This window comes from Ochotona curzoniae, unplaced genomic scaffold (genome assembly GCF_017591425.1).
Source record: "Ochotona curzoniae isolate NIBS_2020 unplaced genomic scaffold, NIBS_Ocur_1.0 contig_3520, whole genome shotgun sequence".
Lineage (NCBI taxonomy): Eukaryota > Metazoa > Chordata > Mammalia > Lagomorpha > Ochotonidae > Ochotona > Ochotona curzoniae.
Window position 1 is genome coordinate 5821797 of NW_024465894.1, and position 22692 is coordinate 5844488.

At 52.7% G+C, this 22692-nt stretch overlaps 1 protein-coding gene across 1 annotated transcript in view; it reads right to left on the reverse strand.

Moving 5' to 3' along the window:
- EYA2 (EYA transcriptional coactivator and phosphatase 2) overlaps positions 1–22692 on the reverse strand; it is a 78663-nt gene that overhangs the window by 50590 nt on the left and 5381 nt on the right. Inside the window, exons 2-4 of the mRNA XM_040981229.1 lie at positions 21097–21142; positions 19186–19328; positions 15659–15775 (exon numbers count right to left, since the gene is read on the reverse strand). Of these exons, the coding sequence (XP_040837163.1) occupies positions 15659–15775; positions 19186–19328; positions 21097–21142 (306 nt within the window). The remainder of the gene's footprint in view (positions 1–15658; positions 15776–19185; positions 19329–21096; positions 21143–22692) is intronic.

Genomic DNA, 22692 nt, shown 5'->3' on the forward strand with positions numbered 1-22692 from the left:
CCCAGCCCACACCTGCATCTCATCAGACCTGTCACTGACTGTCACTGTTGCTGACTGCTAACATAGTCACATACAGGGAGCCTAAGAACATGCTGGGCCGGTCATAAAATGGTCGCATTCCTGAAAAAGCCATTTCACATCGGCTTGCTGCTCTGTTGCTGGGTCCCAGCTGCATGAGTCAGCTCGGTGCCAGGGCAGGAGGGGAGGAGGGCCCAGAGAGGGGGCACCGCTGCCAAGCAGAAAGCAAGATGCTATACTGTGGGCTGGCAGGCTCCGCTGGGCCCACGCTAGCCTGGATACTGGCATCTTGCTGACCTCGCTGACCTACGTTTGGGCAAGAGCTAAGATGATGGGAAGGAGCTAGCGGCAAGAAGGTGGCAGGTAGCAGGCAGGAACCTGATCCCAAGACCAAATGGTCTGTTTCTCCTCTGGAGGGATTCCCATGAGCAGCAGAGGCTCTGGGAGACATTGCGATATGGGAGGGGAGGTGTACTCCATGCAGTGCCTCGCGCACACAGCCACGGACAGCCACGAGGCACGCAACGGGTTCAGAGGAGGAAAGGACTTCCAGATGGGTCACCAGGCTTCACGTGTCAGCACTCACAGGAGGAGAGATAATGAAAGCAGTTTGTAACTCACACACAGGTTCCAAGAGGCAGAGCTGGGATTTGAACCTGGGACGGTCTGCCTCTTCGCTCTCTCTCACTTTGTATCTGCAGCCTGCTACTGCTGCCCTGCCCCTAGAAGCTCACTTAATGCCCAGTGGGCATTTGACTTAACCCACCAGGAAGCCCTGTCCTCCTGCTGTGCCCGGTGTACCCTGGGTGCTGGACACACTGCCCACCTGTTCTGATCCCTCCACAACATGTGGTGGCCTGCCTCGTGATGTCAGCCACGTGTGCCTCGGCCACAGAATGAAAGAGAAGTGTGGCCACGGCTGGGACCTGCTCTGGAACGTGCAAAGGCCAACGGCAGCCACAGGGTGTTTGGCCCAAAACCAATCAACCAGCCAGCCAGCCAACCCCGTGATGGTCTGTTCGCCAGCTTTCAGGCAGTAGGTGCCCCTCTCCTAATGGACACTTTTTCAAACAGAGCAATCAGGGGCTCACCACAATGGCCTCCCCTGGCATTCCCCAGACAGTCCAGGATCTGTCCCCTACCCAAGAGGGTAGGGAGCCTTGGCACGTGTGTGTGGATGTGACATAGCCCCAGGAGCACCACACAGGCTTCCAGGGAGCCTGACTGCCACGCAAGGGGTTGTTCTGAATGCCAACCCTTTGCTCTCTCAGCTCCCTACCTGCTGCTCACTTCCTGTTAGGAGTGAGGTACCTTCTGCAGATCTGTGAATTGCAGTGAGCTCAGCTAATGCTAGACAGGAACCTCCCTTACAGCGGCTCCCCTTGGAGATCAAAGACTTGTCCTTGGACCTGACGGCCATAATTCACTCCTTGCTTCGAAGTCTCACACTGCTTTTGCTTTTGCAGGCCTGATGGTCTGAGCAGCTGCCAGCAAGGCTTTCATCTCAGCGGGATCCATTTCCCCTTCTCTGGTCATTTCTGCCTTTATCCATAGCTGACGTGATTTCCCAAGTTCCAGAATCTGGGTGGCATCTTTCCCACCCTCCCATCTTCTTAAAATCCTGAGGTTACATTCACATTTCATACACACTGGGTCAGCCTGAGAGAGTGAGGTGGTTGGTGATGTGGCAGGCTGAATATTTTGTGCTTGTTTTAAATTACGAGGTTCGGCCCTGCACTGCTGGCCAGGGGTGGCCTCAGCCAGAATAGGATGCTACCACACCGCATGGCCCTGTGCACATCTTGCGTTCCTGGGGAGACACGTGACCCACCAAGCTGATGGACAGTCACCCAAACGTCTGCTCAGTGTTCACTAAAAGTGCAGTGTTCACGTCGGCAGCACATATGCTAAACCCGGAACAAGAGTGTCACAGTGCAGAGAGAGGCACGGGCCATCCTTGATCAGCTCCTGGGACAGAGGACACCTGTGGGAGAACCATCGAGACCCGCACTGAGCCTGTCCTTCAAAGCCCTGTGCTGGCCACATCTAACTGACCACTGCCCTATGGCTAGGAGACAGGGTCACAGCAGGGGGAGGGTGTAAGGAGACTTGCTTTTGTCTGCCGCTTTTCTGTAAGTCTAAACTCATTTTAGAATACAAAGTTTGAACCTGCTACTGGCTGGCACATGACCCTGGGCCAGTTCCTTAGCTCCCTCTGTGCCCTAATTGTTCTAGCTGCAAAATGGGGATCTAGGAGGGCACTTCGTTCCAGGCAAGAGGCCCAGAGGAGTGAGGCAGCAGCTGTGTGGGGGGCTTGGAAACACGGGAAGAGATGTGCACCCCACCTCTTCTGGGGAGGCCCCCACCAGACACCATTAGTGGAGCCTTGATCAAGGACATGAGCCCCTCTTTCCTGTTCAAGTTGCCTACTCCAATGCTGTCACATCCAGGCCTGGAGTGACAGGGGTCGCTGCCAGAGCAGTGCTGCCCAGCCTTTTGAAGCTGGCAAAATCTAATCATTTCACAAGGCATGCCAGCATTGGGGCTTCTCGTGGGACACCAAGTGGGAGGAGGCCTGGCCCTCCACGTGCATGTGCCAGCAGCAGCCACTTCCTGGTGAGGTGCATGCCCACTATGTGATCACACTCCCTGCCAGGATCACCCCAAAGCTCTCCTCTAGCAAGTGCTTATCGATGGCGACAGGATTGGCCCGGAGCTGGCCCGGGGCAGGGCTGCCGGGGGCTGCAGGCACCTGACGACAGGTTTAGAGCTGGACAGAAGAGTGCCCAGCCGGGCCCAGCACCAGGCTGCTCTTCAAGCTCACAGCCTAGGCACCCTACTTGGATGGGGTTTGGCTTCAGCTGGGCTCAGCTGTGGGTTTTGCAGGAATTGGGTGGCAGCAGGCAGTGGAAAAAGTTTCTATCTTGCTGCCTTTTGAGTAGATGGAACTAACCAGTTTTAAAGCTTTGGGAGAGGAAGGGAAGGTGTTCTTTGGGCAACTGTAGTCCTGGGAAGGGATGAGCCAGCAGGATGCAGCGAGTACTGCATGAGGAGTGAGAGGGCCCTGAGTTCCTTAGGCCTCCTTGGTGCCCTGGCTCAAGCTGCTCCAGGTGCTAAGTTCACGGAGTTGTTGAGCACATGGTGCTCCTGGGGCTGTCACATCCACACAGGGTCCCAGCAAATGGGACCTCCACCTGGCTCTGTACCAGCCAGCGCCTTGGGCCCCTTCCCTGGGCCCACCCCGTCTGTGGGTCAAGGTGGTCTTTTGCCACTGGCCAACTTCATGAGGATCCCAAACCTTGCCTCACTGAATTAGACCTGCTGGTTGCTGCAGCAGCAACAGGTAATTGTTCATAAACTGCCTGGGGTTGCTTGGGAAGGAGAGTTCACGCATGTGATTCGCCATGCTGGGCAGCAGTGATGCCCACAGTCACAATGGCAAGGTTCACCCCAAATACCACCGCACATCAGGCGGTCGTATGCAGTGAACCCACTGAGTTCTTGAAACAATTCCAGGCAGCGGGTCTCACCTGCCACCCATTTTACAGACAAGAATATCAAGGAACAGAGAGGTGAGGAAATCTGTCCAAGGCTGCCCAGCTAGAAAGTTGCAGGGGGAAAATGCTGAGTCAGGCCAGGTCTGGAAGGAAGGGAGACTGACTAGGCTCTGAGTTCCCAGAGTTGTTGATCACAGGGACAGGTGGGCCCTGTGCCTGCTTGGAGACACCTGCTGCCCAGCTGTAGCTGGAAGGTATCTGAGCCCATCCTCAGAGGGCTCCTGGCCCTCCCGCCCGGACTGCCCAATTCTCTCCTTCGGTGGTCCCTGACTAGGAGCCCCGTGCCTGGCCCCATTCTCCCATGAGCACGGAGACGTACGTCTGCCTTGTCTCCGTGCTTGTAAGGAGAATCTACTCAGAGTGACAAGGCACCCAAGTGAAAACAACCACTCTATTCTCCCTTGAGGCCGTATGATGCCAATCCAGCCACCTTTCCTCGTTATGGTGCCCTTTTTTTGTCTGTCTGGAATATGGCAGTGAAGGCTGGGGGCAAAGCAGCTGTCTTGCAATTCCAAAGTGACAAGAACCCTAGGCTGAAAGCAGGGGCCATGGGGCTCTAGGACAGGAGGGACACAGGGTTTCCTGTGACTCATGCCTGAATCCTGATCCTGTGGACGGCCCCCGCCCTTTGTGAGCCCAACACCCGCACTTTGTGGATGGGGAAATTGAGCACACAGCCTGTGGAGTCACCCGGGGATTGGTACCAGAGATAGCATCAGAACCCAGATCCAAGTCCTATGGCGGGTTTTGTGAATTGTACTGCTCCAGAGATGCCGAAGTGCTGCAGAACCTTTGGGGTGACACACACACACACACACACACCCCTTTCAACAACGTCCTTTTTTGTTTTCTGTCTTTCTCCTGGGTGGCCCGGCTCTGAGGGGGCCACCCTGAACTGTGGAATCGCACTGTGTGGGTCCAGGACCTGGCTTTTCCAGGCAGTAGCTCTGTAGTGTTGCAGGTGTTACGGCCTCGCCCTGTGCCTCAGTGTCTCTTTGCTAAATAGAAATAAGAATCATTTCTGCCTATTCAGCAGTTGTGGGCGTTTCTCCAGGAAGTCTGGAGAACACGGTGAGTGTATGGGTATTCAACTCGTGCCAGGGTAAGGAGGCTGCCTTCAGCACTCACTCACTCATTCTGCATCGAAGATGGAGCCGGCTTCAAGTCTGGAGCCTTGGCTGCAGTTTAATAACATGCATTTTATTTTTAGTGCCTTTAAAAATACCTGATTTTCCATTTAAGGTAGTGCTACAAACCTTCCTTTTTAAAATGAACTTACTTTCAAGTCTGTATGTTTTTTTAAAAAGCCAAGAAATAGTACAATTGCGCTAAGATCTGACAACATCGTGAAAACATAACTCCATCTGCAATTCCCCTCTCTAGGTGAGGGCAGACATCACTAATGGATCCCCGCATGCTTCCTCATCGAGTCCAACAACGTCCCCTGCTGTTCACCGAATGAAATTCACCAGCGGCTTCCAGGATTGGCCAGGTTCCTCCCAGTACAATCTAGACCCTGATGCTATAACTTGCTGATGGGAAGCACGGTTCATCTCACACGTGTCGGAAGTACACACGTGTTTAGCTGTGCCTGGAAGGACTTCAGGACAACACCCAGGACACTGGTGATGGGTGGCTTGTGTGGGAGGCTCCAGGAACAAGAGCAAGACTGCACAGGTGTCACACGGGGATAGGTGAGGCAGAGCTGCCCTAGTTTGTTGGATCACAGGGTCCTCGGAACATGGCAGAGACCACCTCGAGCAGGTGGCTAGTGCCCCAGCTCCCAGGCTGGGGTTGGGGCTGGGCTGAGCCAGCTGCGCTGTCCTCTGACCTCCCTGTGGTACCCACGAGTAGATACTTGGGGGTCTCACATAGCGGGGGCACACAGGGCTGACCAAGCATCTGAGCCACCAGCCCACGTGCCTAACCTTTGCCCTGGTCCTCCTCCTCATCATGCTGCCTCTCAGCTTTACGTCTCAGTATTCCCATCTATCAAATGGCAACAAACGCAGGTCCCCCACTCAGTCAGATCCCAGCATCCGGAAGCTCCTGGTCAGCGTCCGCCATTGTTACGATCACCCTGCACCTGTTACTGAGTTGGCCATCAGCTCACGGCAGCTACCGATCAGGCTGTGGGTCACTAAGCACTGGCGAGACAACTGCTCAGCAGCCTCAGGGTTTCGAGCTGTCATCAGAAGACAGAGGTCACCACTGCCAGGATGTCTACCACCTACCCCCCCAGCCCTCAATGCCGGGGGGAGGGGCAGCAGGCAAAAGGGGCTGGCTTTGCAACAATAAAGCCAATTTGGTACGGTCAGCTGCGACCGGCGTTCAGAGATATTTGAAAGGGACATTGTGTGTTTGTGGGAGGGTGGCCGGGAAGGGGCTCCATTTACCCTGCGGAGCGGGAGCCTGACCTCTGCCGCCTGCAGTCCCTGCCTGCCCAACTTGCTGGGGTTTGGCCCTGCTGGCGCCACCGGCGTCTTAGACTGAGACTAATGCGAGCCAGCTGGATGGCAGGGGCCTTGACCCAGCTCTTTCACGTGGGTGGTTTCAATTTTGGCTCAGATCAGCCTCTTAGGGGCAGGACACAGCTCTTGGCTCCAGCCTTGCACTGTCTGGCCAAGGACCCCGGAGGGGTGCTGGTGTGACTGGAAGTGTGTTCTCTCAGAAGACCTGCTCAACTTCTGACCCCTCAGGACCTGAGATGTGGCCTTTCCTTGGCATCTGGGTCTCTGAGGCCATAGACCAGGTGGCCCGTGCAACAAGAGCCAAGCATGGACGCAGTCACCCAGGGCCAAGGCTGAGGGATGACAGAGCCAGAGTTGGGAGAGAGGCTTTGACAGGCAAGGAGTGCCCAGTACAGCTAGCCACTGCTGGAAGCTAGGAGAATACTTGGAAGACATTCTTCCCCAGAGATTCCAGAAGGTTCCAGCCTGGCTGATACTGGGATTTCAGATTCCGAGCCTCAAGCTCCATGAGATAGAAACTCATTTTCTTCTAGGAAATGAATATGGGTGATGCTTCCGTGTTCCTGTTGGCTCTCATTGATTTTCTTCCATTTTGGGTGGGGACGGGATGATGGGGAGGAACCAGGGCAGCTTTGCCACCAGGGACACCAGGGCCCCTGCAGCTGGGTGTGACTCCTGAACCTTCCCTTCCAGGTCCACAGAAGGAAGTCACTAAACTTCAGTGACTCGTCTTCCTGCTCTGTCACACTGTGCACCTCCCCTCCTCCCAGCTGCAGACCACTTTGGCTTTCGTGAACATTTCCCTAAAATCTACTTCAAATGGACTCAGAGTTCCATAAGGCTACTCTTTGTCCTAAAGCCATAAAAATTGCAAAATCTCTCATGGTTTTTACCTGAATATCTTGGAAAAGAATGCTCCATATTGGTGTTGTGAATAGAAAATCAGTCCCACTTGCCATTGATCAGAAAAATCAGTTGCATAAAAATCAGCTGCGAACGAGAGTTTTTAGTTACTTGACTAGGTATTGCCTTCCGAGACCCTAAACTTGGGGCTTGTTCTCATTTTGTTAAAAACGCATGTGCGTGGGGATGAGGGAGGCATTGAAGACACACCAGTGTGGGACCTGCTTCTTCCCACACTCAGACTGACAGGGAACAGGGAGGGGCGTGGCGTCCTCTGGGCTCGGCCAATGAGTCTCGGTGTCATTTTCGCTCATCTCTTGCCACCAAGTCACACAGGCAGGTCATAGTGTGCTGTGGTGGCAAACTATTTCAGTAACTTAGTGGCTTAATACCAAAGCAGGCTGTTGCCTCCTGGTGATGCCCTTTGGGGGAGGGGCACCCCCCGTGTGAACATGACCGGGAGAAAGGCAAGCTCTGTTGGCTCTTGGGGTGTTCCGACTTGAAGCAGTATGGACATCGCCACTCTGAACTCCAGCCATTGCTGACTGTGTGCCCATGAGAAGGGGCAGAATTCCAAGCTGGGCACTAGGGCATCTGCACGGCTCAGTGCTGGCAGCAGTACCAATGGCAGCTACGATCCATTCACCTGACCCGGGTGTGGGATTAGCTAGATCCACCAGGAGCAGGAGCTGCCAAGTGTGGCTGGGGGGTTGGCCATTTGTTCTGTGAATGAAGCTTTACTGGAACATAGCCACTGCACTTGTTTTTGTGTGTACCATCCACGATCCACAGCAATGCTCATGGCACACTGGCAGAGACTGGATGTTCTGAAAAGCCTAAACCAGTTCATGTTTGCATCTTTACAGAAAATAATGCCTGGTCTAGATGACCCTTTCTAGAACAGTCTTGGGAGTCCAGGTTACCTTGGGGAGGTGGTAGTACCTGCTGCTTCAAGGTCACCTACTTTTGGCCTCCAGCAACCAAAAATACATTGAGCCCTCAGCTATCCTCACAGCTAACTCTTCCCCGAAACAGTCACAGAATTTCTCAAAGCCAAGAACTTGCAGTCAGTATAGACGTGCCCAGCAGTGTCCTAGGTGATTCACAAACCCTCATTCTCTTGCAAACAATCGCGGGAGGTTCCATCGTCCTAGCTGAAGAAGCAGAGCTGCCAAAGGTGGAGTAACTTGGATAAAGTCCCAGAGGTTTCCAAGAGTTCATGGAAAACGAGATTAGAATACATACTTATATATACACACATAGAGAAGAGGCAGAAATGCATGTCCTAAGTTTCATCTAGCTCCCCCACAGCTCCTGCTGTGATCTCCATTTCTCAGAGGAGGCAATCAGCCCCCCAGGTGTGCTATCTGCCAGTGAACGGCAGGGATGGGGATCAAAGGCAGGGTCTAGGATGCCCTGTGCAGTAAGTACCAGGCAGCCAGGTAACAGACAAAGCTGAGTGTTTTACCCTGACTTTGAAAGAATGCCAAGATGTGTTAGTGAAAAACACTAAAGGCAACTTAGGATGCCTAGCAAGAGCTTGTTTATAAGAACCCAGAAATTTCCTTAGGTGAGAGGAAACACACACACACACACACCACGTACATGCATAGAGGAAGCGCTAGGAAAACATGGTTGCAACTAGGGCAGGCATTTGGCACAGCATTAAGATGCCGCTGGGTGCCCCATGTCAAGCCATTTGGCTCTGTTTCTGATCTTAGCTTCCTGCTGATGAAGATCCTGGAAGCAGCGGCGAGGGTTCCAGCACGTCCCTGCCACCCATGGGGGAGACCTGGTTAGAGTGCCTGGCTCCTGACTTCACCCCCCCATCTTGATGCTGTTGGGGGAGGCTGGGGTAATCCAGCCAATGGGAGCACTCTGCCTCTCTCAACACATACACGTACACATCAACACATACAACAGCACTTGAGAAACAGAATGTACATACCAACAGGCAGGTGCTAGGTGTGGAGGACAAGGCTGTCCTGCACAGGCAGAATCTTGGGAGCATGCTCCAACACTGGGGACAGGAGTTCTCTGCAGGTCCCCACGGTGTGGGCCTAAAAGGCAGACAGGCTGGCATACCCCCGGACCACCTGATCTTTGAAGTTCCGATCTGCTGATCGCCTCTGGGTGGATATGTGGAGGCAGTAATCAGGGCTGGAGAAGATCATCCCTTGCTTTTGCACGCGCATGCACACACACACACACACACACACAGAACAGAGAACAGCCCTAGAAGCACACAGTGAGGAGATGGCCAGCTGTAAGCCAGCGAGACGATACAGGACATTCCACCACCAGCAGTACCAGCTCCAGGAACTGCCAGGAGCTAAACTCTCTCCTGTCCCCAACTGTCCTCTGGGCTCTCGGCTCTCATCACCTCCCTCCTCCAGATGCTTCTGGAGGTGAGTGGCAGCACAGCTGATGTGCCATGGATGCGGCTGCTGCACCTCTGTCAGCCTTGGGTTTCCGAGACTGCAGCTCTGGGACAGCATGGTCAGCCCACCACCCCACCTGGACAAGGTGATGGTGCAAGCTGACGCCCGCGTGCACCAGGGAAGCTTGCCCATGTTCCTGTGGGCAGAGCATTTGCTGACTCACACCAGACCCCAATCAGGGCGGGCACCACCCAGCTCCTGCCTTGACCGACATGGTGAAACTAGGCAGAGGCAGCTAGCTCAGAACTGGCTATGCTGTGACAGCCTGCAAGGACAAACAGGGACATGACCTCCCCAGGAGGCGGCCACCAAACTGCATCTGGGCAGAAACCTCAGGCCGCCACTCAGATCCCTGTTACACAGCTCCCTGGCAAAACAGTCACCACTGGCCTGGAACTTGTTCCCTTAGTCGCCCATAAATATCTGATCTCCTTTCCAATAAAAATAAATAGATCTTTTTTTAAAGGATGCCTTTTTTAAAAAAGGTTTATTCATTTTTACTGGAAAGTCAGATTTACAGAGAGAAAGAGAGAGAGAAAGACCTGCCATTTGCTGATTCACTGCCAAGTGGCTTCAATGGCTCGAGTTGAGCCAATCTGAAGCCAGGAGCTAGAAGGTTCTCCCGGATCTCACACAGGTGCAAGGTCCCAAGGCTTTGGGCCATCTTCTACTGCTTTCCCAGGTCACAAGCAGGGAGCTGGAAGGGAAATGGAACAGCTGGAATATGAATAGGTGCCCACATGGGATGCTGGCACATGCAAGGTGAGGACTTTAGCCATTAGGCTACCACACCATGCCCAAAAATAAATCTTAAAAAGAGACATAAAATACATCCCAGGACAAGACTAAAGCATGTTTGCAGGAATATGCAATAGGCAGTACTTAACAAGGTGCCATCCGTGACTGGCATCCAATCACCAGCTACCAGTCATGCAGAAAAGCTGGTCAACAGTGTCCAGACACGAGGAAGGGACTTTAAGGGTAGGTCACACAGAGATGACCAACAGCGCCTGCGACAAGGCTGTTACCGCAGGTGCATCCTGGCTGTTCCAGAATCCAGAGAAAGCACTGGACGTGTTGGGTAAAAACACAGAAAATACTAAAACACAACCCAGACCAGCCTTCTGGAAATGAACACCATGGAGAAGACAGAAATTCCCTGGGTGTAATGAACAGATTAACTCAGCTATTGGTCAAGTAAGATCCCTGCTGATGACAGGGTTGGGGTGAGGCAGGCCAAAAGTACGCGAAGAAATATTCACCGAGAAGTTTGTAAATGTGGTGAAAACAACCCAGCCAGAGATCTAAGAACCCAGAGCTGTGCTGTCGTGGAGAGCCTGAACAGGGAGTCACATCACCAAAGTGGAAATCAGCGACAAAGGAGCAGCTTGGGAGCGGACCAGCCATCACTGAGGGTGGGAGGCAGGCTTCGAAGGATGTCTGGACCAGATTCACCTGCTCGACACTGCCAAAGAGGAGTCCCTTTAAACGCTATCTTCTCATTGCAAAAGCCACGTATTGGACGGAGTGGGGGAAGGCGGTGAGGCACTGATAATTGGCACAAGGTTTTCTTTGGGGGTGATGGAAACTTGAGACAAGACAGGGGTGAGATTACACAACTGTGTGACAATAATGAGAACCACTGAATCAGACCTTGGATATGGGTAAAGTTTTCGGCACTACAGTAAAGAATGCATTAACGAACATGTTCAGAGTAAAAACAGGGAGAAATTGAAAGAATTTTAACGCAGGAAGGGACCATCACATCACTGTATCTGGAAGCCCCAGGAAGCTAGGGCATGGGGCGAGGGCTCCTGAGCAAAGCCACCTGGCAAAGCACTCTACCACTATTCACTCTGGGGAGCCACAATCATGGTTAGCTACCATGTTATCGGCAGAATAATAAAAAAGGAATTCCAGCCCCCCTGGGCCTTGTGATGTGACCCCATAACCCTATCACTTAGGCCCTGGGAACCACAGTGGGGCGTCCCTCTTCCTGGGATGCGAATGTGACAGGCGAGACAACCAAGGCACAGGGACATCCTAGCACTTCCCCTGGTGGTGCGGCAGGGAGGGACTGCGAGCCTGCCCCAGAGCCGGGAACCCCTCCACGGCACTAGCAGATTCTTACAATGCATCCCCAAGACGATTTTGTCTTCTCTTCCATCTTTGGGGTTATTCCTCATGAATAGAAGTGTTCTGGGAGAGCCCAAGGAGAAATAAAGCAGAGTACAAGATATTTGTATATATTCCAGCTATTAAAATCCTGGAATGAGGGCCTGGCGCGATAGCCCAGTGGATAAAGTCCTCGCCTGGCATGTGCCAGGATCCCATATGGGCGCCGGTTCTAGTCCTGGTGTCTCTGCTTCCCATCCAACTTCCTGCTTGAGGCCTGGGAAAGCAGTCAAGGACAGCCCAAAGCCTTGAGACCCTGTACCCACATGGGAGACCTGGGGGAAGCTCCAGGCTCCTGATCAGCTAAGCTCCACCTGTTGGGACTGCTTGGGGAGTGAGTCAACAGATGGAAGATCTTCCTCTCTGTCTCTCCTCCTATCTGTATATCTGACTTTACAATAAAGATAAATAAATCTGTTTTACAAACCCTGGAATGAACTTAAACAACTATACCAAGGATGAATGAGTGTTACAAACTTGTCTCTTTTATGTTTATTGTACATTCTGAGGAAGGGCTCTGTTATCCAAACACCAGACTCCCCAGCCGGGGGGCGTTGAGTGGTTTGCAAGCAATTGCAAATGTGCAGAAGTTTCTGGAATTAGCTAGGTCACACCAGCTGCTCTGTGGCTGTGCCTCAGTTTATCCATCTGTAAAATGATAATGTCTGCCCTACGTAAGTCCCTTTTTTAAAAAAAATATTTATTCATTTCCACTGGAAAGTCAGACACAAAGAGAGAAGAGACAGAGAAGATCCTCTATCTGCTGATTCACTCCCCAAGTAGTCACAATGGCTGGAGCTGAGCTGATCTGAAGCCAGGTGCTTCTTCCAGGTCTCCCACATGGGGGAAGGGTTCCAAGGTTCCAATTGAGCGGTCCTCAACTGCTTTTCCAGGCCACAGGCAGGGAGCTGCAGGGACACCAACCAGGATCCCAGCACATGCAAGGCAAGGATTTTAGCCACTAGGCTACCAGGCCAGGCCCATATAGGTCCTTTTGGTGTCTACAGAATCCTGTCCTAAGAGAGGAAAAGAACTTAGGTTCTGACCACAATGTTCTGTGTTTGTGCTTGAGAAAAAAAGTTGAGGCGTGCAGGATGCCTGGGCTGTCTCAAGAGCAGCTCACGGGCATCGGCATCAGTACAGGCCATTCCCCAGGACGCAGGCCGGCTGCTGCCACTGGCGTCTGGACCATGAGGATGCTAACGAAAGGACCTGGTCGAGTGTGAGCAGAACAAGAGATGTGTGGTAGTAATGGTGCGGTGGGTGTGGGCCAGGCCAAGGCTCACCCCGGAGAAACCCCTCCTGCTAGGGGGAGTTCTGATGATCTGTAAAACAGGGCAGACAGTGTCTGCCTCAAGTAGCTTGGAAAAAATAAAATCACTCTTTGCTCAGGGGTGTAGGGAGGGCCCAGACTCCCCTCCAGCTGCTCCTTCTGCCTGAGTGGCTGGGCATCTGCTAGCCCTGGGGCTCTCCTGCCTGAGGCCCTCTGGTCCCGGGGGTCCCTGCTGCTGGTGGTCTGTCTCCAGCTCAGCAGGTGGCTGCATCCGTTTTCTCACTCAGGTCTGTAACCCATGGGGTTAATGATCTCCACTCTTCCCTGCTCACAGTCCTGCTTGCTTGCCTTCAGCCTTATTAAAACACATCAGCATCTCTTTCTTAATTGATTACTAAGAACTTATTATCTTAATTGATTATCTTTTTTCACTGGTAGTGGGTTGAAAAGTGCCAGGTGAGGGCCAGTTCTGTGGCTAAACAGGCTAATCCTCCACTTTCAAGTGTGGCATCCCACACGGGCACTGGTTCATATCATGGCAACTTCATTTCCCATCTAGCTCCATGTTTGTGGCTTGGAAAAGCAGTGGAGGATGGTTCACGTCCTTGTGAACCTGCACCCACATGGAAGATCCAGCAGAAGCTCCTGGCTCCTGGTTTCAGATTAGCTCAACTCTGGCTGCTGTGGCCATTGGGGGAGTGATCCAGTGGATGGAAGATCTCTTTCTCTCTTCCTCTCCTTCTCTCTGTAAGTCTGCCTTTCCAATAAAAATAAATAAATCTGAAAAAACTAAGTGTCACGTGTTGGGGCCGGCACTATGGCACAGTGAGTTAAACTGCTGCTTGTTCAATAGTATCCTATACAGGTGCCAGTGAGAGTCCTGGCTGCTCCACTTCTGATCCCGCTTCCTGCTGATGGAGCACTTGGAACCCAGCACCATGTGGGAGATGAGGAAGCGCCTGGTTTTGGCCTGGTCCAGCCCTGACCTCTGCAGTCACTTGGGGAAACAACCAGTGGACAATCTCCCTGTCTCTCCTTCTAACTTTGCCTTCCAAAACCAAAAGGTGTCAGGTGTAAAACTCATGCCTAATCATATGGAATGAAGCAATGAAGGGGAGCCACTGCTCCTGAAGTCACTTTTTATGCGACTGGGGCATGGGTGGGTCTGCTGCTTGACCCCTCTGGCCTTAGAAACCCAGAAGCAGCTTGTCCAGGTTCTTTGAAAATCCAGAAAGAAACTGACTTGCAAGGAATCCAAATGCAAATTCAAGTTCATTGTCCTCACCAGTCTTTATTGTTGGGACTGGTACCAGTGGGAACCTGTATACTCAGAGAGGTGCTGTCAGGGAGATGGAGGCAATGGTAGGAGCAGAGGCGGTGGGAGACGGCGCGTCCTAGGGCATTGACTGTGGGGAGCTGGAAGGTTCGGTTCCCCTAGGCCTTCCTGAAACAGCACAGCCCATGTGCAAGTGTACCCATGGTACCATCCGAACTCCTTATCTTGACCCTGGGCGCCCATCCATCCTTGCTTCCACACCTGTGTTTTCCTCTCTTTAATAGGGGAATCCGGCCAGTAATGGTACTTCATCACAGGGATGGTATGAGACGGTCCGTGTGACATCACCTGGCCCCCATGCTTGGTCATGATTAGCTGGTTGCTCCCCAACCAGCTCTGACCTCTGAAGGCACTCTCAGGCCGGACATGATTGCCCATCACTCTTTCCCCTACATAAACTCCGGAGATTCTCTGCTGTCCTTAAGTAAGAAGATAAAATAAAAATGCTCCCAAGTAGTTGCTTTTACAAGGAAACGTGCGATCACTCCTCAGCCCACTCCTTGTCAACATCTTTCCACCTTTGCATTTGACTTTGCAAGACTCTCGGTGACCTTCTGATGTCAGATGGCATACCTAACATGGGGACGGGGCTCGCCACAGGTTCCCCAGCAGCCCTCTGCATCCCGCACCCCCATCAACATGCCATGTAGGGGGCACCAGAATGCAGCAAAAGGGTGGAGGCAGACTTAGAGGAACCCAGCAAGCCAGCTCCTTGTCGTAAGGGACTTAGGGAGGCACTGAAGTCTGTCCTTCCCCTGCCAAGCTCTGTGCGAGGCCTGGGACAATAAGCAGCAACTCCCCCTACCTGTGCACCATCCCTTCCATGCTGCCTTCCTCCAGTTCTTTTCACTGGACTTGCCATGCCTTCGCATGTGAGCACCAGTCACCTTCTCGTGTCCCTCAGGACCCTGTGCAGCTCAGCTCTGCCCTCTCCAACAGTCCTCCTGCCACAAGCACTTTCTGCTCCAGACTCCCTGGCCACCACTCTGTGCCTCACACGCATCCAGACGCTTCCCTCCATCTGGCTTTTGCACTGGCTGTTTCTGTGCTCTCCTTTGGGGGTAGAGGGCACATGGCTGGCACCACCTCACCCATAGGCCTGTACCAGGTCTTTTGGTACAACCCTCCCTGGTGACTTAAAGTTACACACTTGGGCCTGGCATGGTAGCCTAGCAGCTAAAGTCCTCATATTGCCAGGATCCCATGTGGGCACTGGTTCGTGTCCTGGCAGCCCCACTTCCCATTCAGCTCCCTGCTTGTGGCCCAGGAAAGTAGTCGAGGACGGCCCAAAGCCTTGGGGCTCTGCTTCCAAATGGGAGATTGGATAAAGCTCTTACATCTGTTTTCTCCACCACCACCACTTCATTACTTGAGATGAACCCTGGCACACAGTCGGAGCTCAGTCAATCTGCTAAACAGACCAGGGGATGGAGGGACACCTGACTCAGACCTTGGGCGCAGAGAGGGGCTGCCACACCACTGACCGTGCATCTGGTAGGTGTACGGGCTCTGTCCAGTGGGCGCGGTGCTGAAGCTGGAGCCATAGCTGAGAAATCCACTCTGGCTGGGGGAATGGTTCAGACTGTCTTCTGTCTTGATGCCTTGGATGGAGAAGAAAGCACCAAGGATGCATGATTAGGAGGCTGGCTTGTCACTTACAGAAGAGTTACTGAATCAAAGACAGGTCACACTTTCCTCAGCTTCCAAATTAGGAATTGTCCACAACCTGAAGTTAACCTATGGACATATTCTGCTTGGTTTGCATATTTTTAAAGAAATGGAAATTTGGGGCCCAGCATGATGGTGTAGTGGCTAAATCCTTGCCTTGCAAGTGCCAGAATCCTATACGGGCACTGCTTCGTGTCCTGGCAGCCCCACCTCCCATCTAGCTCCCTGCTTGTGGCCTAGGAAAGCAGAGAGGACAGCCCAAAGCCTTGGGACCCTGCACCCACGTGGGAGGATCCAGAAGAAACTCCTGGCTTCAGATTAGTTCAGATCTGGCTCCATTCACCCTTCTGAGTGAATGGGAGCCCTTCCTCTGCTCAAGCTGTGTACTCAGCCACTCACATCTAATTCAGTGGCTGACAGAAATCCAAAATCTGGAATATTCAGTTGGTACCCTGATGATGGATGGAGGTTGATTGCTTTTCAGTATCGTAACCCAAGAGGGAATGTCCCCTCTTCTCCCCAGCACTGTCCCAGTTGGACAGAGAAACAGAATGGCTGCATCAAAGGTATCTGTATTGTTTGCCTTAAAATAGACACAATCTATAAGTACATTGGCCCCAGGCCCTTTGCACATGCTACTCTCTGCCTGGAGCATACCCTCTCCCTTCCTTACTAGACTGAGGTCTTCAATTTCTCAGCATAAATCCTCTTCCCAAGATCTTACCCTTCCTTGTGTTATTCACAGCTTACTTGCTGCTTTAGTTTTAAAATTTTTTATTTTTGATGATGTTTACAGAGTTGAAAAGGATGTATGCCCATGAGTCCCACTGATGAGGGTGGGGAGGGTCGAGGCATGGGGGAAAGTGGGTGAAACAAATGCTTCCAATTTCTTCCAGCTAATACATTACAGGGAGGCTTGTTACACAGTCACAGATGGCAGAAACGTTAGCCATTGCTCCAGGAAGGACACATTTGCTCTGCCACCAAGAAATCCTACTCTGGGGCTTCTGTCCCTGAGAAATGCACCAAGATGTGGATGGCAGCATCCTGTGTAACTGGAAATCATCAAAAACTTCAGATCTAAACTGACCGTCCGAAGGACAATGGATCGGTGAGTCGTGGTACAAATAACGGAATGCTACACAGTAGTGGCAATGAATGAGTCTGAGCTATGTGCACAGGTAGGGACGAATGCTAATGGCCTAATGTCGAGAAGGGTGCAAAAACAGGCTGCCAAAGAATGCACAGTGTATGTGCCTCCTGCTGTAAAACTGGTGCTGCGGCAGGTGGGCTGAACTGCCACTCGCATCACCCACGTCCTATATGGGTACAGATTTGAATCCTGGCTGCTCCACTTCTGATCCAATGCCTTGCTCATGAGTCTGGGAGAACAGCTATAGGTGGTTTCAAGTGCGGAGCCAATGGATGGAAGACCTCTGTCTCCTCTCTATAATTTTACCATTCATATAAATGCCAGTGTGAGGGAGCTGAAGACAAATTCCAACCTCCTGGGTTCTTTCTCAGGGTTGAGGGGACAGGTATGACAGGGGCTGTATGGCCTGCTGAGACAACAGTGCTTGCTGTCTGGCTCTGCTGGCTCAGTTAAAAAAAAAAAACCACCTGGGCTTGGTGTGATGGCTCAGCACTAAATCCGAGCCTTGCACGCTCCGAGAGCCCACATGGGTGCTGGTTTGTGTCCTGGCTGCTCTACTTCTCTTCCAGCTCCCTGCTTGTGACCGGGGAAAGCAATAGAGTATGGCTCAAAGCCTTGGGACCCTGCACTCATGTGGGAGACCTAGAGAATGCTCCCGGCTCCTGGATTCTGTTCGGCTCAGCTCCAGCCATTGTGGCCACTTGAGGAGTGGATCAATGGAAGGAAGATCTTTCTGTAGATTTGCATTTTTAATAAAAATAAATAAATCTTAAAAAACATCCTGCCGACCTTGTCTCTCACCTGCTGACCCCTACGGAAAGAAGGGCAGGGCTGTAACAAACATGGAGTTGGGAAGAAAGGCAAGCTGCCTCGCGCAAGGTTGGAGCGCAGCTGCTGTAGCGCTCCTCCTGAACCAGAGCAGATACAAGAAGTATATGGTGCTCTGGACGCCCTTGTCCCAGGCTTGCTCCTTGTGGTATTTCTGCCCCCTACATCAAACAGCAATGATAGAAGAGTCCCGACAAGACTCGGCAAGATTTGGCCAGACGATGAGCAAACACTGCTTGTTTGGGCACAGCCTAGCGTGCCAGGAGATGGCTTTTCATCTCCCTGTCGTTACCTGGTGACACAGGCAGGGTGACACAGCGCCACTCCTTGGGCATGTCTCGGGGCTAAGAACCCCGTGAGCTGGGCCCTGCACGGTGTCTGGTCCACTGCCTGCATGTACAGATTAAGCTTTCCTGGAATACAGACACACCTGTCTGTGGACTTACTGTTTTCACACTTCAGCGGTAAAACTGGGTCCCTGTGCCAGGGACTGGATGGCCCAGCAAGTAGAAAACATCAACCTTTGCAGGAAAGTGAATCAGTTCTTGGCACCGATGATGCTGTCCAGTCTTCCCATGAACCCCCTGGGAGGGTTGGGTCTTACTATCCGCCCCACTGTGTCCTTGGGAGCTGAGGCTCAGAAAGGGGCGGGCATTGTCTTTAGTGTTTGGAATCACACATGGGCTTGCCAACATTTGTCTATTTCTTTCTCCTCGGAGGCCAGGGTTTGCAGGGAGTGAAACAGGGAGATAATTCAGGGTGGTGATTCAGGTGGGGCGGGTGGTATCCGCTGGCTCCTGGTAGTCCTCAGCGCTCAGCAGGAGGGCCCACAGTCAAGGCTGGGAGGTCTGTTGTGGTCTCCCCAGCAGCCATTCTTCTACCACCACTCTGTCCCTTTTTGGGGAATGCCCTCCCCACAGGTATAATCTGGGCACATCAGCCACCTATCTGCCATGCTCTAATTCATGGGCAGATGTGCAGGTTCTGTTGGACGGACTGGGGAGGAAGGGTTCACACATTCAAGGTGCCAAGCTGCCAGGTGCAAATGCAGAGCTGGTGAGCACTGTCCTTGTCGCCTACAGAAGCAGTGCCAGCTAAGCAGAAAGCTCTCGAGGAGGGAATGAACCAGATCCCTTCCCATGTCATTTGATCCCCTCGATTTAGCCGCACCTCATGTCCCAGCTTTCCATTTTACCTCAGCCAGTGTGGGCTACATTTCTCATTCTGACAACCATCACAGACCTTGATGCCACCTGTAGAGTAGAAGCCGCATCGAAAGTGCACTAATTCAGTGACTGTGTCTGTCGCTCTGCGGTCTTGGGGCACTAGGGCAGGAGAAGGAGCAGGGCAGATGGTACTCACTGTAAGGGGGGATCCCGTAGGCTTGTGTGGGAGGCGGGTAAGCTGCATAGGGGGCAGCCTGCTGGATGCCCGCACTGTACTGCGTCTGGCCGTAGGCTGCCATGGCTGAGGATGCTGGGCTGGACAGGACACGTGGGCCAGGCCTGTGTGGAAGGAGAGAGGATTTAAGTTTCTGAGCTTAGCCCAGCATCTCCTCCCCCTTACAGTGCCATCAGCACTGCCGTCTTTCTTTGCACAGTTACTCTCCCAGGACACAGACTGACTACCCTTGGGGTCCTCGAATCCTGTGTCATTTTCCTCTGCTTGGTTATGTGGTTCTGTTTCCTGTGCAACTTGACCACATGCCTGAGTGCCGACCAACAGCCTGTGGGCAGTTGGGCCTTATGCCACACCCAGGCTGAGCTGATGCAAACATCTGGCCTCCTGCCTTTCCTTTGGGCAGCAAGTGCGGGAAGCAGGGACTGAGGCAGCAGTCAAGCGGGAGCACCCTGGACCGGAGTCGGCTCACGGAGCAGGGCTGTCCGAGGGGTCTGCCCACCCACGTGAACTTTATGCAAATAAGGAACCAAGTCTGTGGTCTGTTGATTACCACTGCCTAGCCTAGCTCACCCTGGATGTCTGTCCTAACTTAGACACTGCCTTTATTATTAGACCCCCAGCTTTGTAATTTTTAAAATATTTTATTTATCTGAAAGAGTTACAGATAAAGAGAGATTGATTCTGTCCACTGGTTTACTCCCTAAATGACCACAACACCCAGGGCTGGGTCAAGCTGAAGCCAGCAGTTCCATGAAGCACTTGGGCCATCCTCCACTGTTCTCCCAGACACAATCAGCAAAGGGCTGCATTGCAAGTTGGAGCATCCGGGACTCAAAGTGGTGCCCATGTGGGGTTGCATGTAAAGCAGTGGCACCAGGCCCTCTATTTCAGCTTTCAGAGGACTGTTCAGGATACCTTGGTCCCATGAAGGGGTGGGCACAGGATGCTGTTATTTTAGTTCTTTGAACAGTGGGGTGGGGGGAGAAAGGGAGGGCTCATTCCTAACACTGGTTTTGCCTCTTCAGAGCAGCCCCCCTGACGCGCCTGTGAGCCCTGCCTGCAGCTCAGCTCCATGGTCCCAGTTGTGCTGTGGTCACGGCAGGGACAGAAAATGAGAGGCCCTGGAGGTAGAGTCCTGGGCTCCCTGTGGTGCCAGGGGTGAAATGTGTGAATTGCAGAGTGGAGAAGAAAGGTGAGAGGAGGAACAGAATGAGGGGAGGCGGGGCAGGGAGGAAGGGAAGGAGGAACTGAGGTGTAGAAACCAGATCAGCAAGGATGAAGAAGGGCACTGGAAACAGCACCCACAAGCTGTCGTCTGTGACGCTGTCATCTGTGACGCGGGCATCCCACAGGTGCCAGCTCCTGTCCTGGCTGTTCTGCTTCTGGTCCAGCTCTATTAGTGGCCTGGGAAGCAGCGGAGGTTGGCCCACGTGCATGGGCCCCTGCACCCATATGGGCGACTCGGATGAAGTTCAAGGCTTCTTGCTGCAGCCTGGCCCAGCCCTGGCTATTATGGGCATTTGGGGGAAACTGGCAAACGGAAGATCTGTCTCTCTCCTTTTCTGTCTCTCTGCCTCTTGAGCCCATAAAATAAATCTCAATAAAGAGCAGGCTCAAAAGGAGATGGAAGCCAACCACAGCAAGCATGCTCAGAACATGGCTCCAGGCCGAGTCCCAAGGTGTTTTGCCCTGGGTTGTTGCTCCGTTCATGAGCTGGGCAGCAACACACCACCCTCTTCTTCACTTGGGGAAACTGAGTCCCAGGGAGGCAGAGTCACTTGCTCAAGGCTGCTCCCCCAGTAAGTGCATGCACCTGTGAGCCCTTGTTCCACCCTCCCCGGAGTGCAGCAAGGGAGCGTGCTGTAGACCCACCTTGCCAAGAACTGGGACACGCTGGGAGGAGTCAATCTGGGGAGGCCTGGTGGGAGAGAAAAATGTGCGGTTTGTAGCTGTCAGGGTGCCCTGCACACGCTGGAATGTTCTTTGCCACAGCTTACCCAAGGAGCAACATTTTAGCCCTCTCCTCCCAGAGGGGGCCAGAGCCCTGCCTGGGCGAACTGTTTTCAGATACTCTGTGCCAGACAACACACACAGCATCTCGATACATCAGCATGGCACCCATTCCTGCACTGTACAGATTGGGAAACTGGGGCCAAACAAAGAATGTGCATGAGCTGGGCCACATGACCAAGAAGCAACACCATGGGGGTCCGAGCCAGGCTGTGCCACCTCCACTCCTGGAAGGGGAACCCTGGCATTCCCTGGCTGCCAAGCTTCTATCGGCTTTGACAGTTCAAAATCTATGTCGTTTCTTCCCATGAGGTCATCTGACATCCAGTGCAGGAGGTTTGGGTGGGGCTGGCCCCAGGACTTCAAGGGAGAATGCTCTTGGTCTGAGCTTCTGAGGCAGGTGCCTCTCGTGGGACACATGGTATCCAGCCAGTGGCAGGAGACAAGTGACAGGAGAGCCAGGAGAGGCGCGGAGAGGCGCTGGCCAGGACAGAGCTTCACAAGCAGGCTGTCTCGGGGGTAGGGGCACTGGTGGGGTGTCATCCTTCAGAATGTGGCTTCCCTGCAGGATCCCAGACAGATGCTGGAAGATGCATTTATGGATGAATATGCTGTGATGCACCTGCCAGTCCCTTCTCCCCTCTCCCCTAATGTAGGGAACCTGTCAGCCCAATTTGCATTTCAGCTAGTTCCTCCCCTGCCTGGCTCAGAGACCAGCAGGCTACCCAGACTTTGGGTCTCAGTCTCCTTGCCCCAGCCACCTGGGCAACAGGCATAAAACATCACCACACAGCTCCACTTCACAAGTTGCTCAAATGCAGAGTGAGTACCCATTCTCGGAAATGCCTGTCACTAGAGGTGTTGCTGGTTTTTCAATAGTTTCAGATTTGGAGTACTTAGCTATGTGTGATGAGACAGCTCGGGGATAGTTCTAAGTCTGAACACCAGATTAATCTATGCTGACGACTTTTTTTAAAAAAAAGACTTATTTATATATTTAAAGGCAGAATGAGAGAGCGAGCGAGAGAGAGAGAGAGAGAAACACACCTGTTTCACCCCCCAAAATGGTTCAGCAGCTAAAGCTGGGCCAAAGCCAGGAACTTGAACTCTATCGAGGTCTCCCATGTGGGTGGAAGGTGTCCACACACTTGGGCCATCCTCTTGCTCTCCCAGGCACGTTAGTAGGAAGCTGAATCAGAAGCAGAAAAGCTAAACTTGAACTTGTTCTGATACAGGGTGTCATTAGGCAAGGGGAAGTGTAATGTGCTCACTGCAACATCAGTCCCATTTATGTTTCTTACACACATAGTCTGCAGGTAATCTTACACAGTATTTTTAAACAATTGTGCACACAAAGCAAAAGTCTCCCCTGTGTGGAATGTTCCACTTGCGGCATCGCATTAACACTCAAGCATTCAGGTTCTGCAGCATTTCAGACTCGGAGAGTAGGATGGTCAA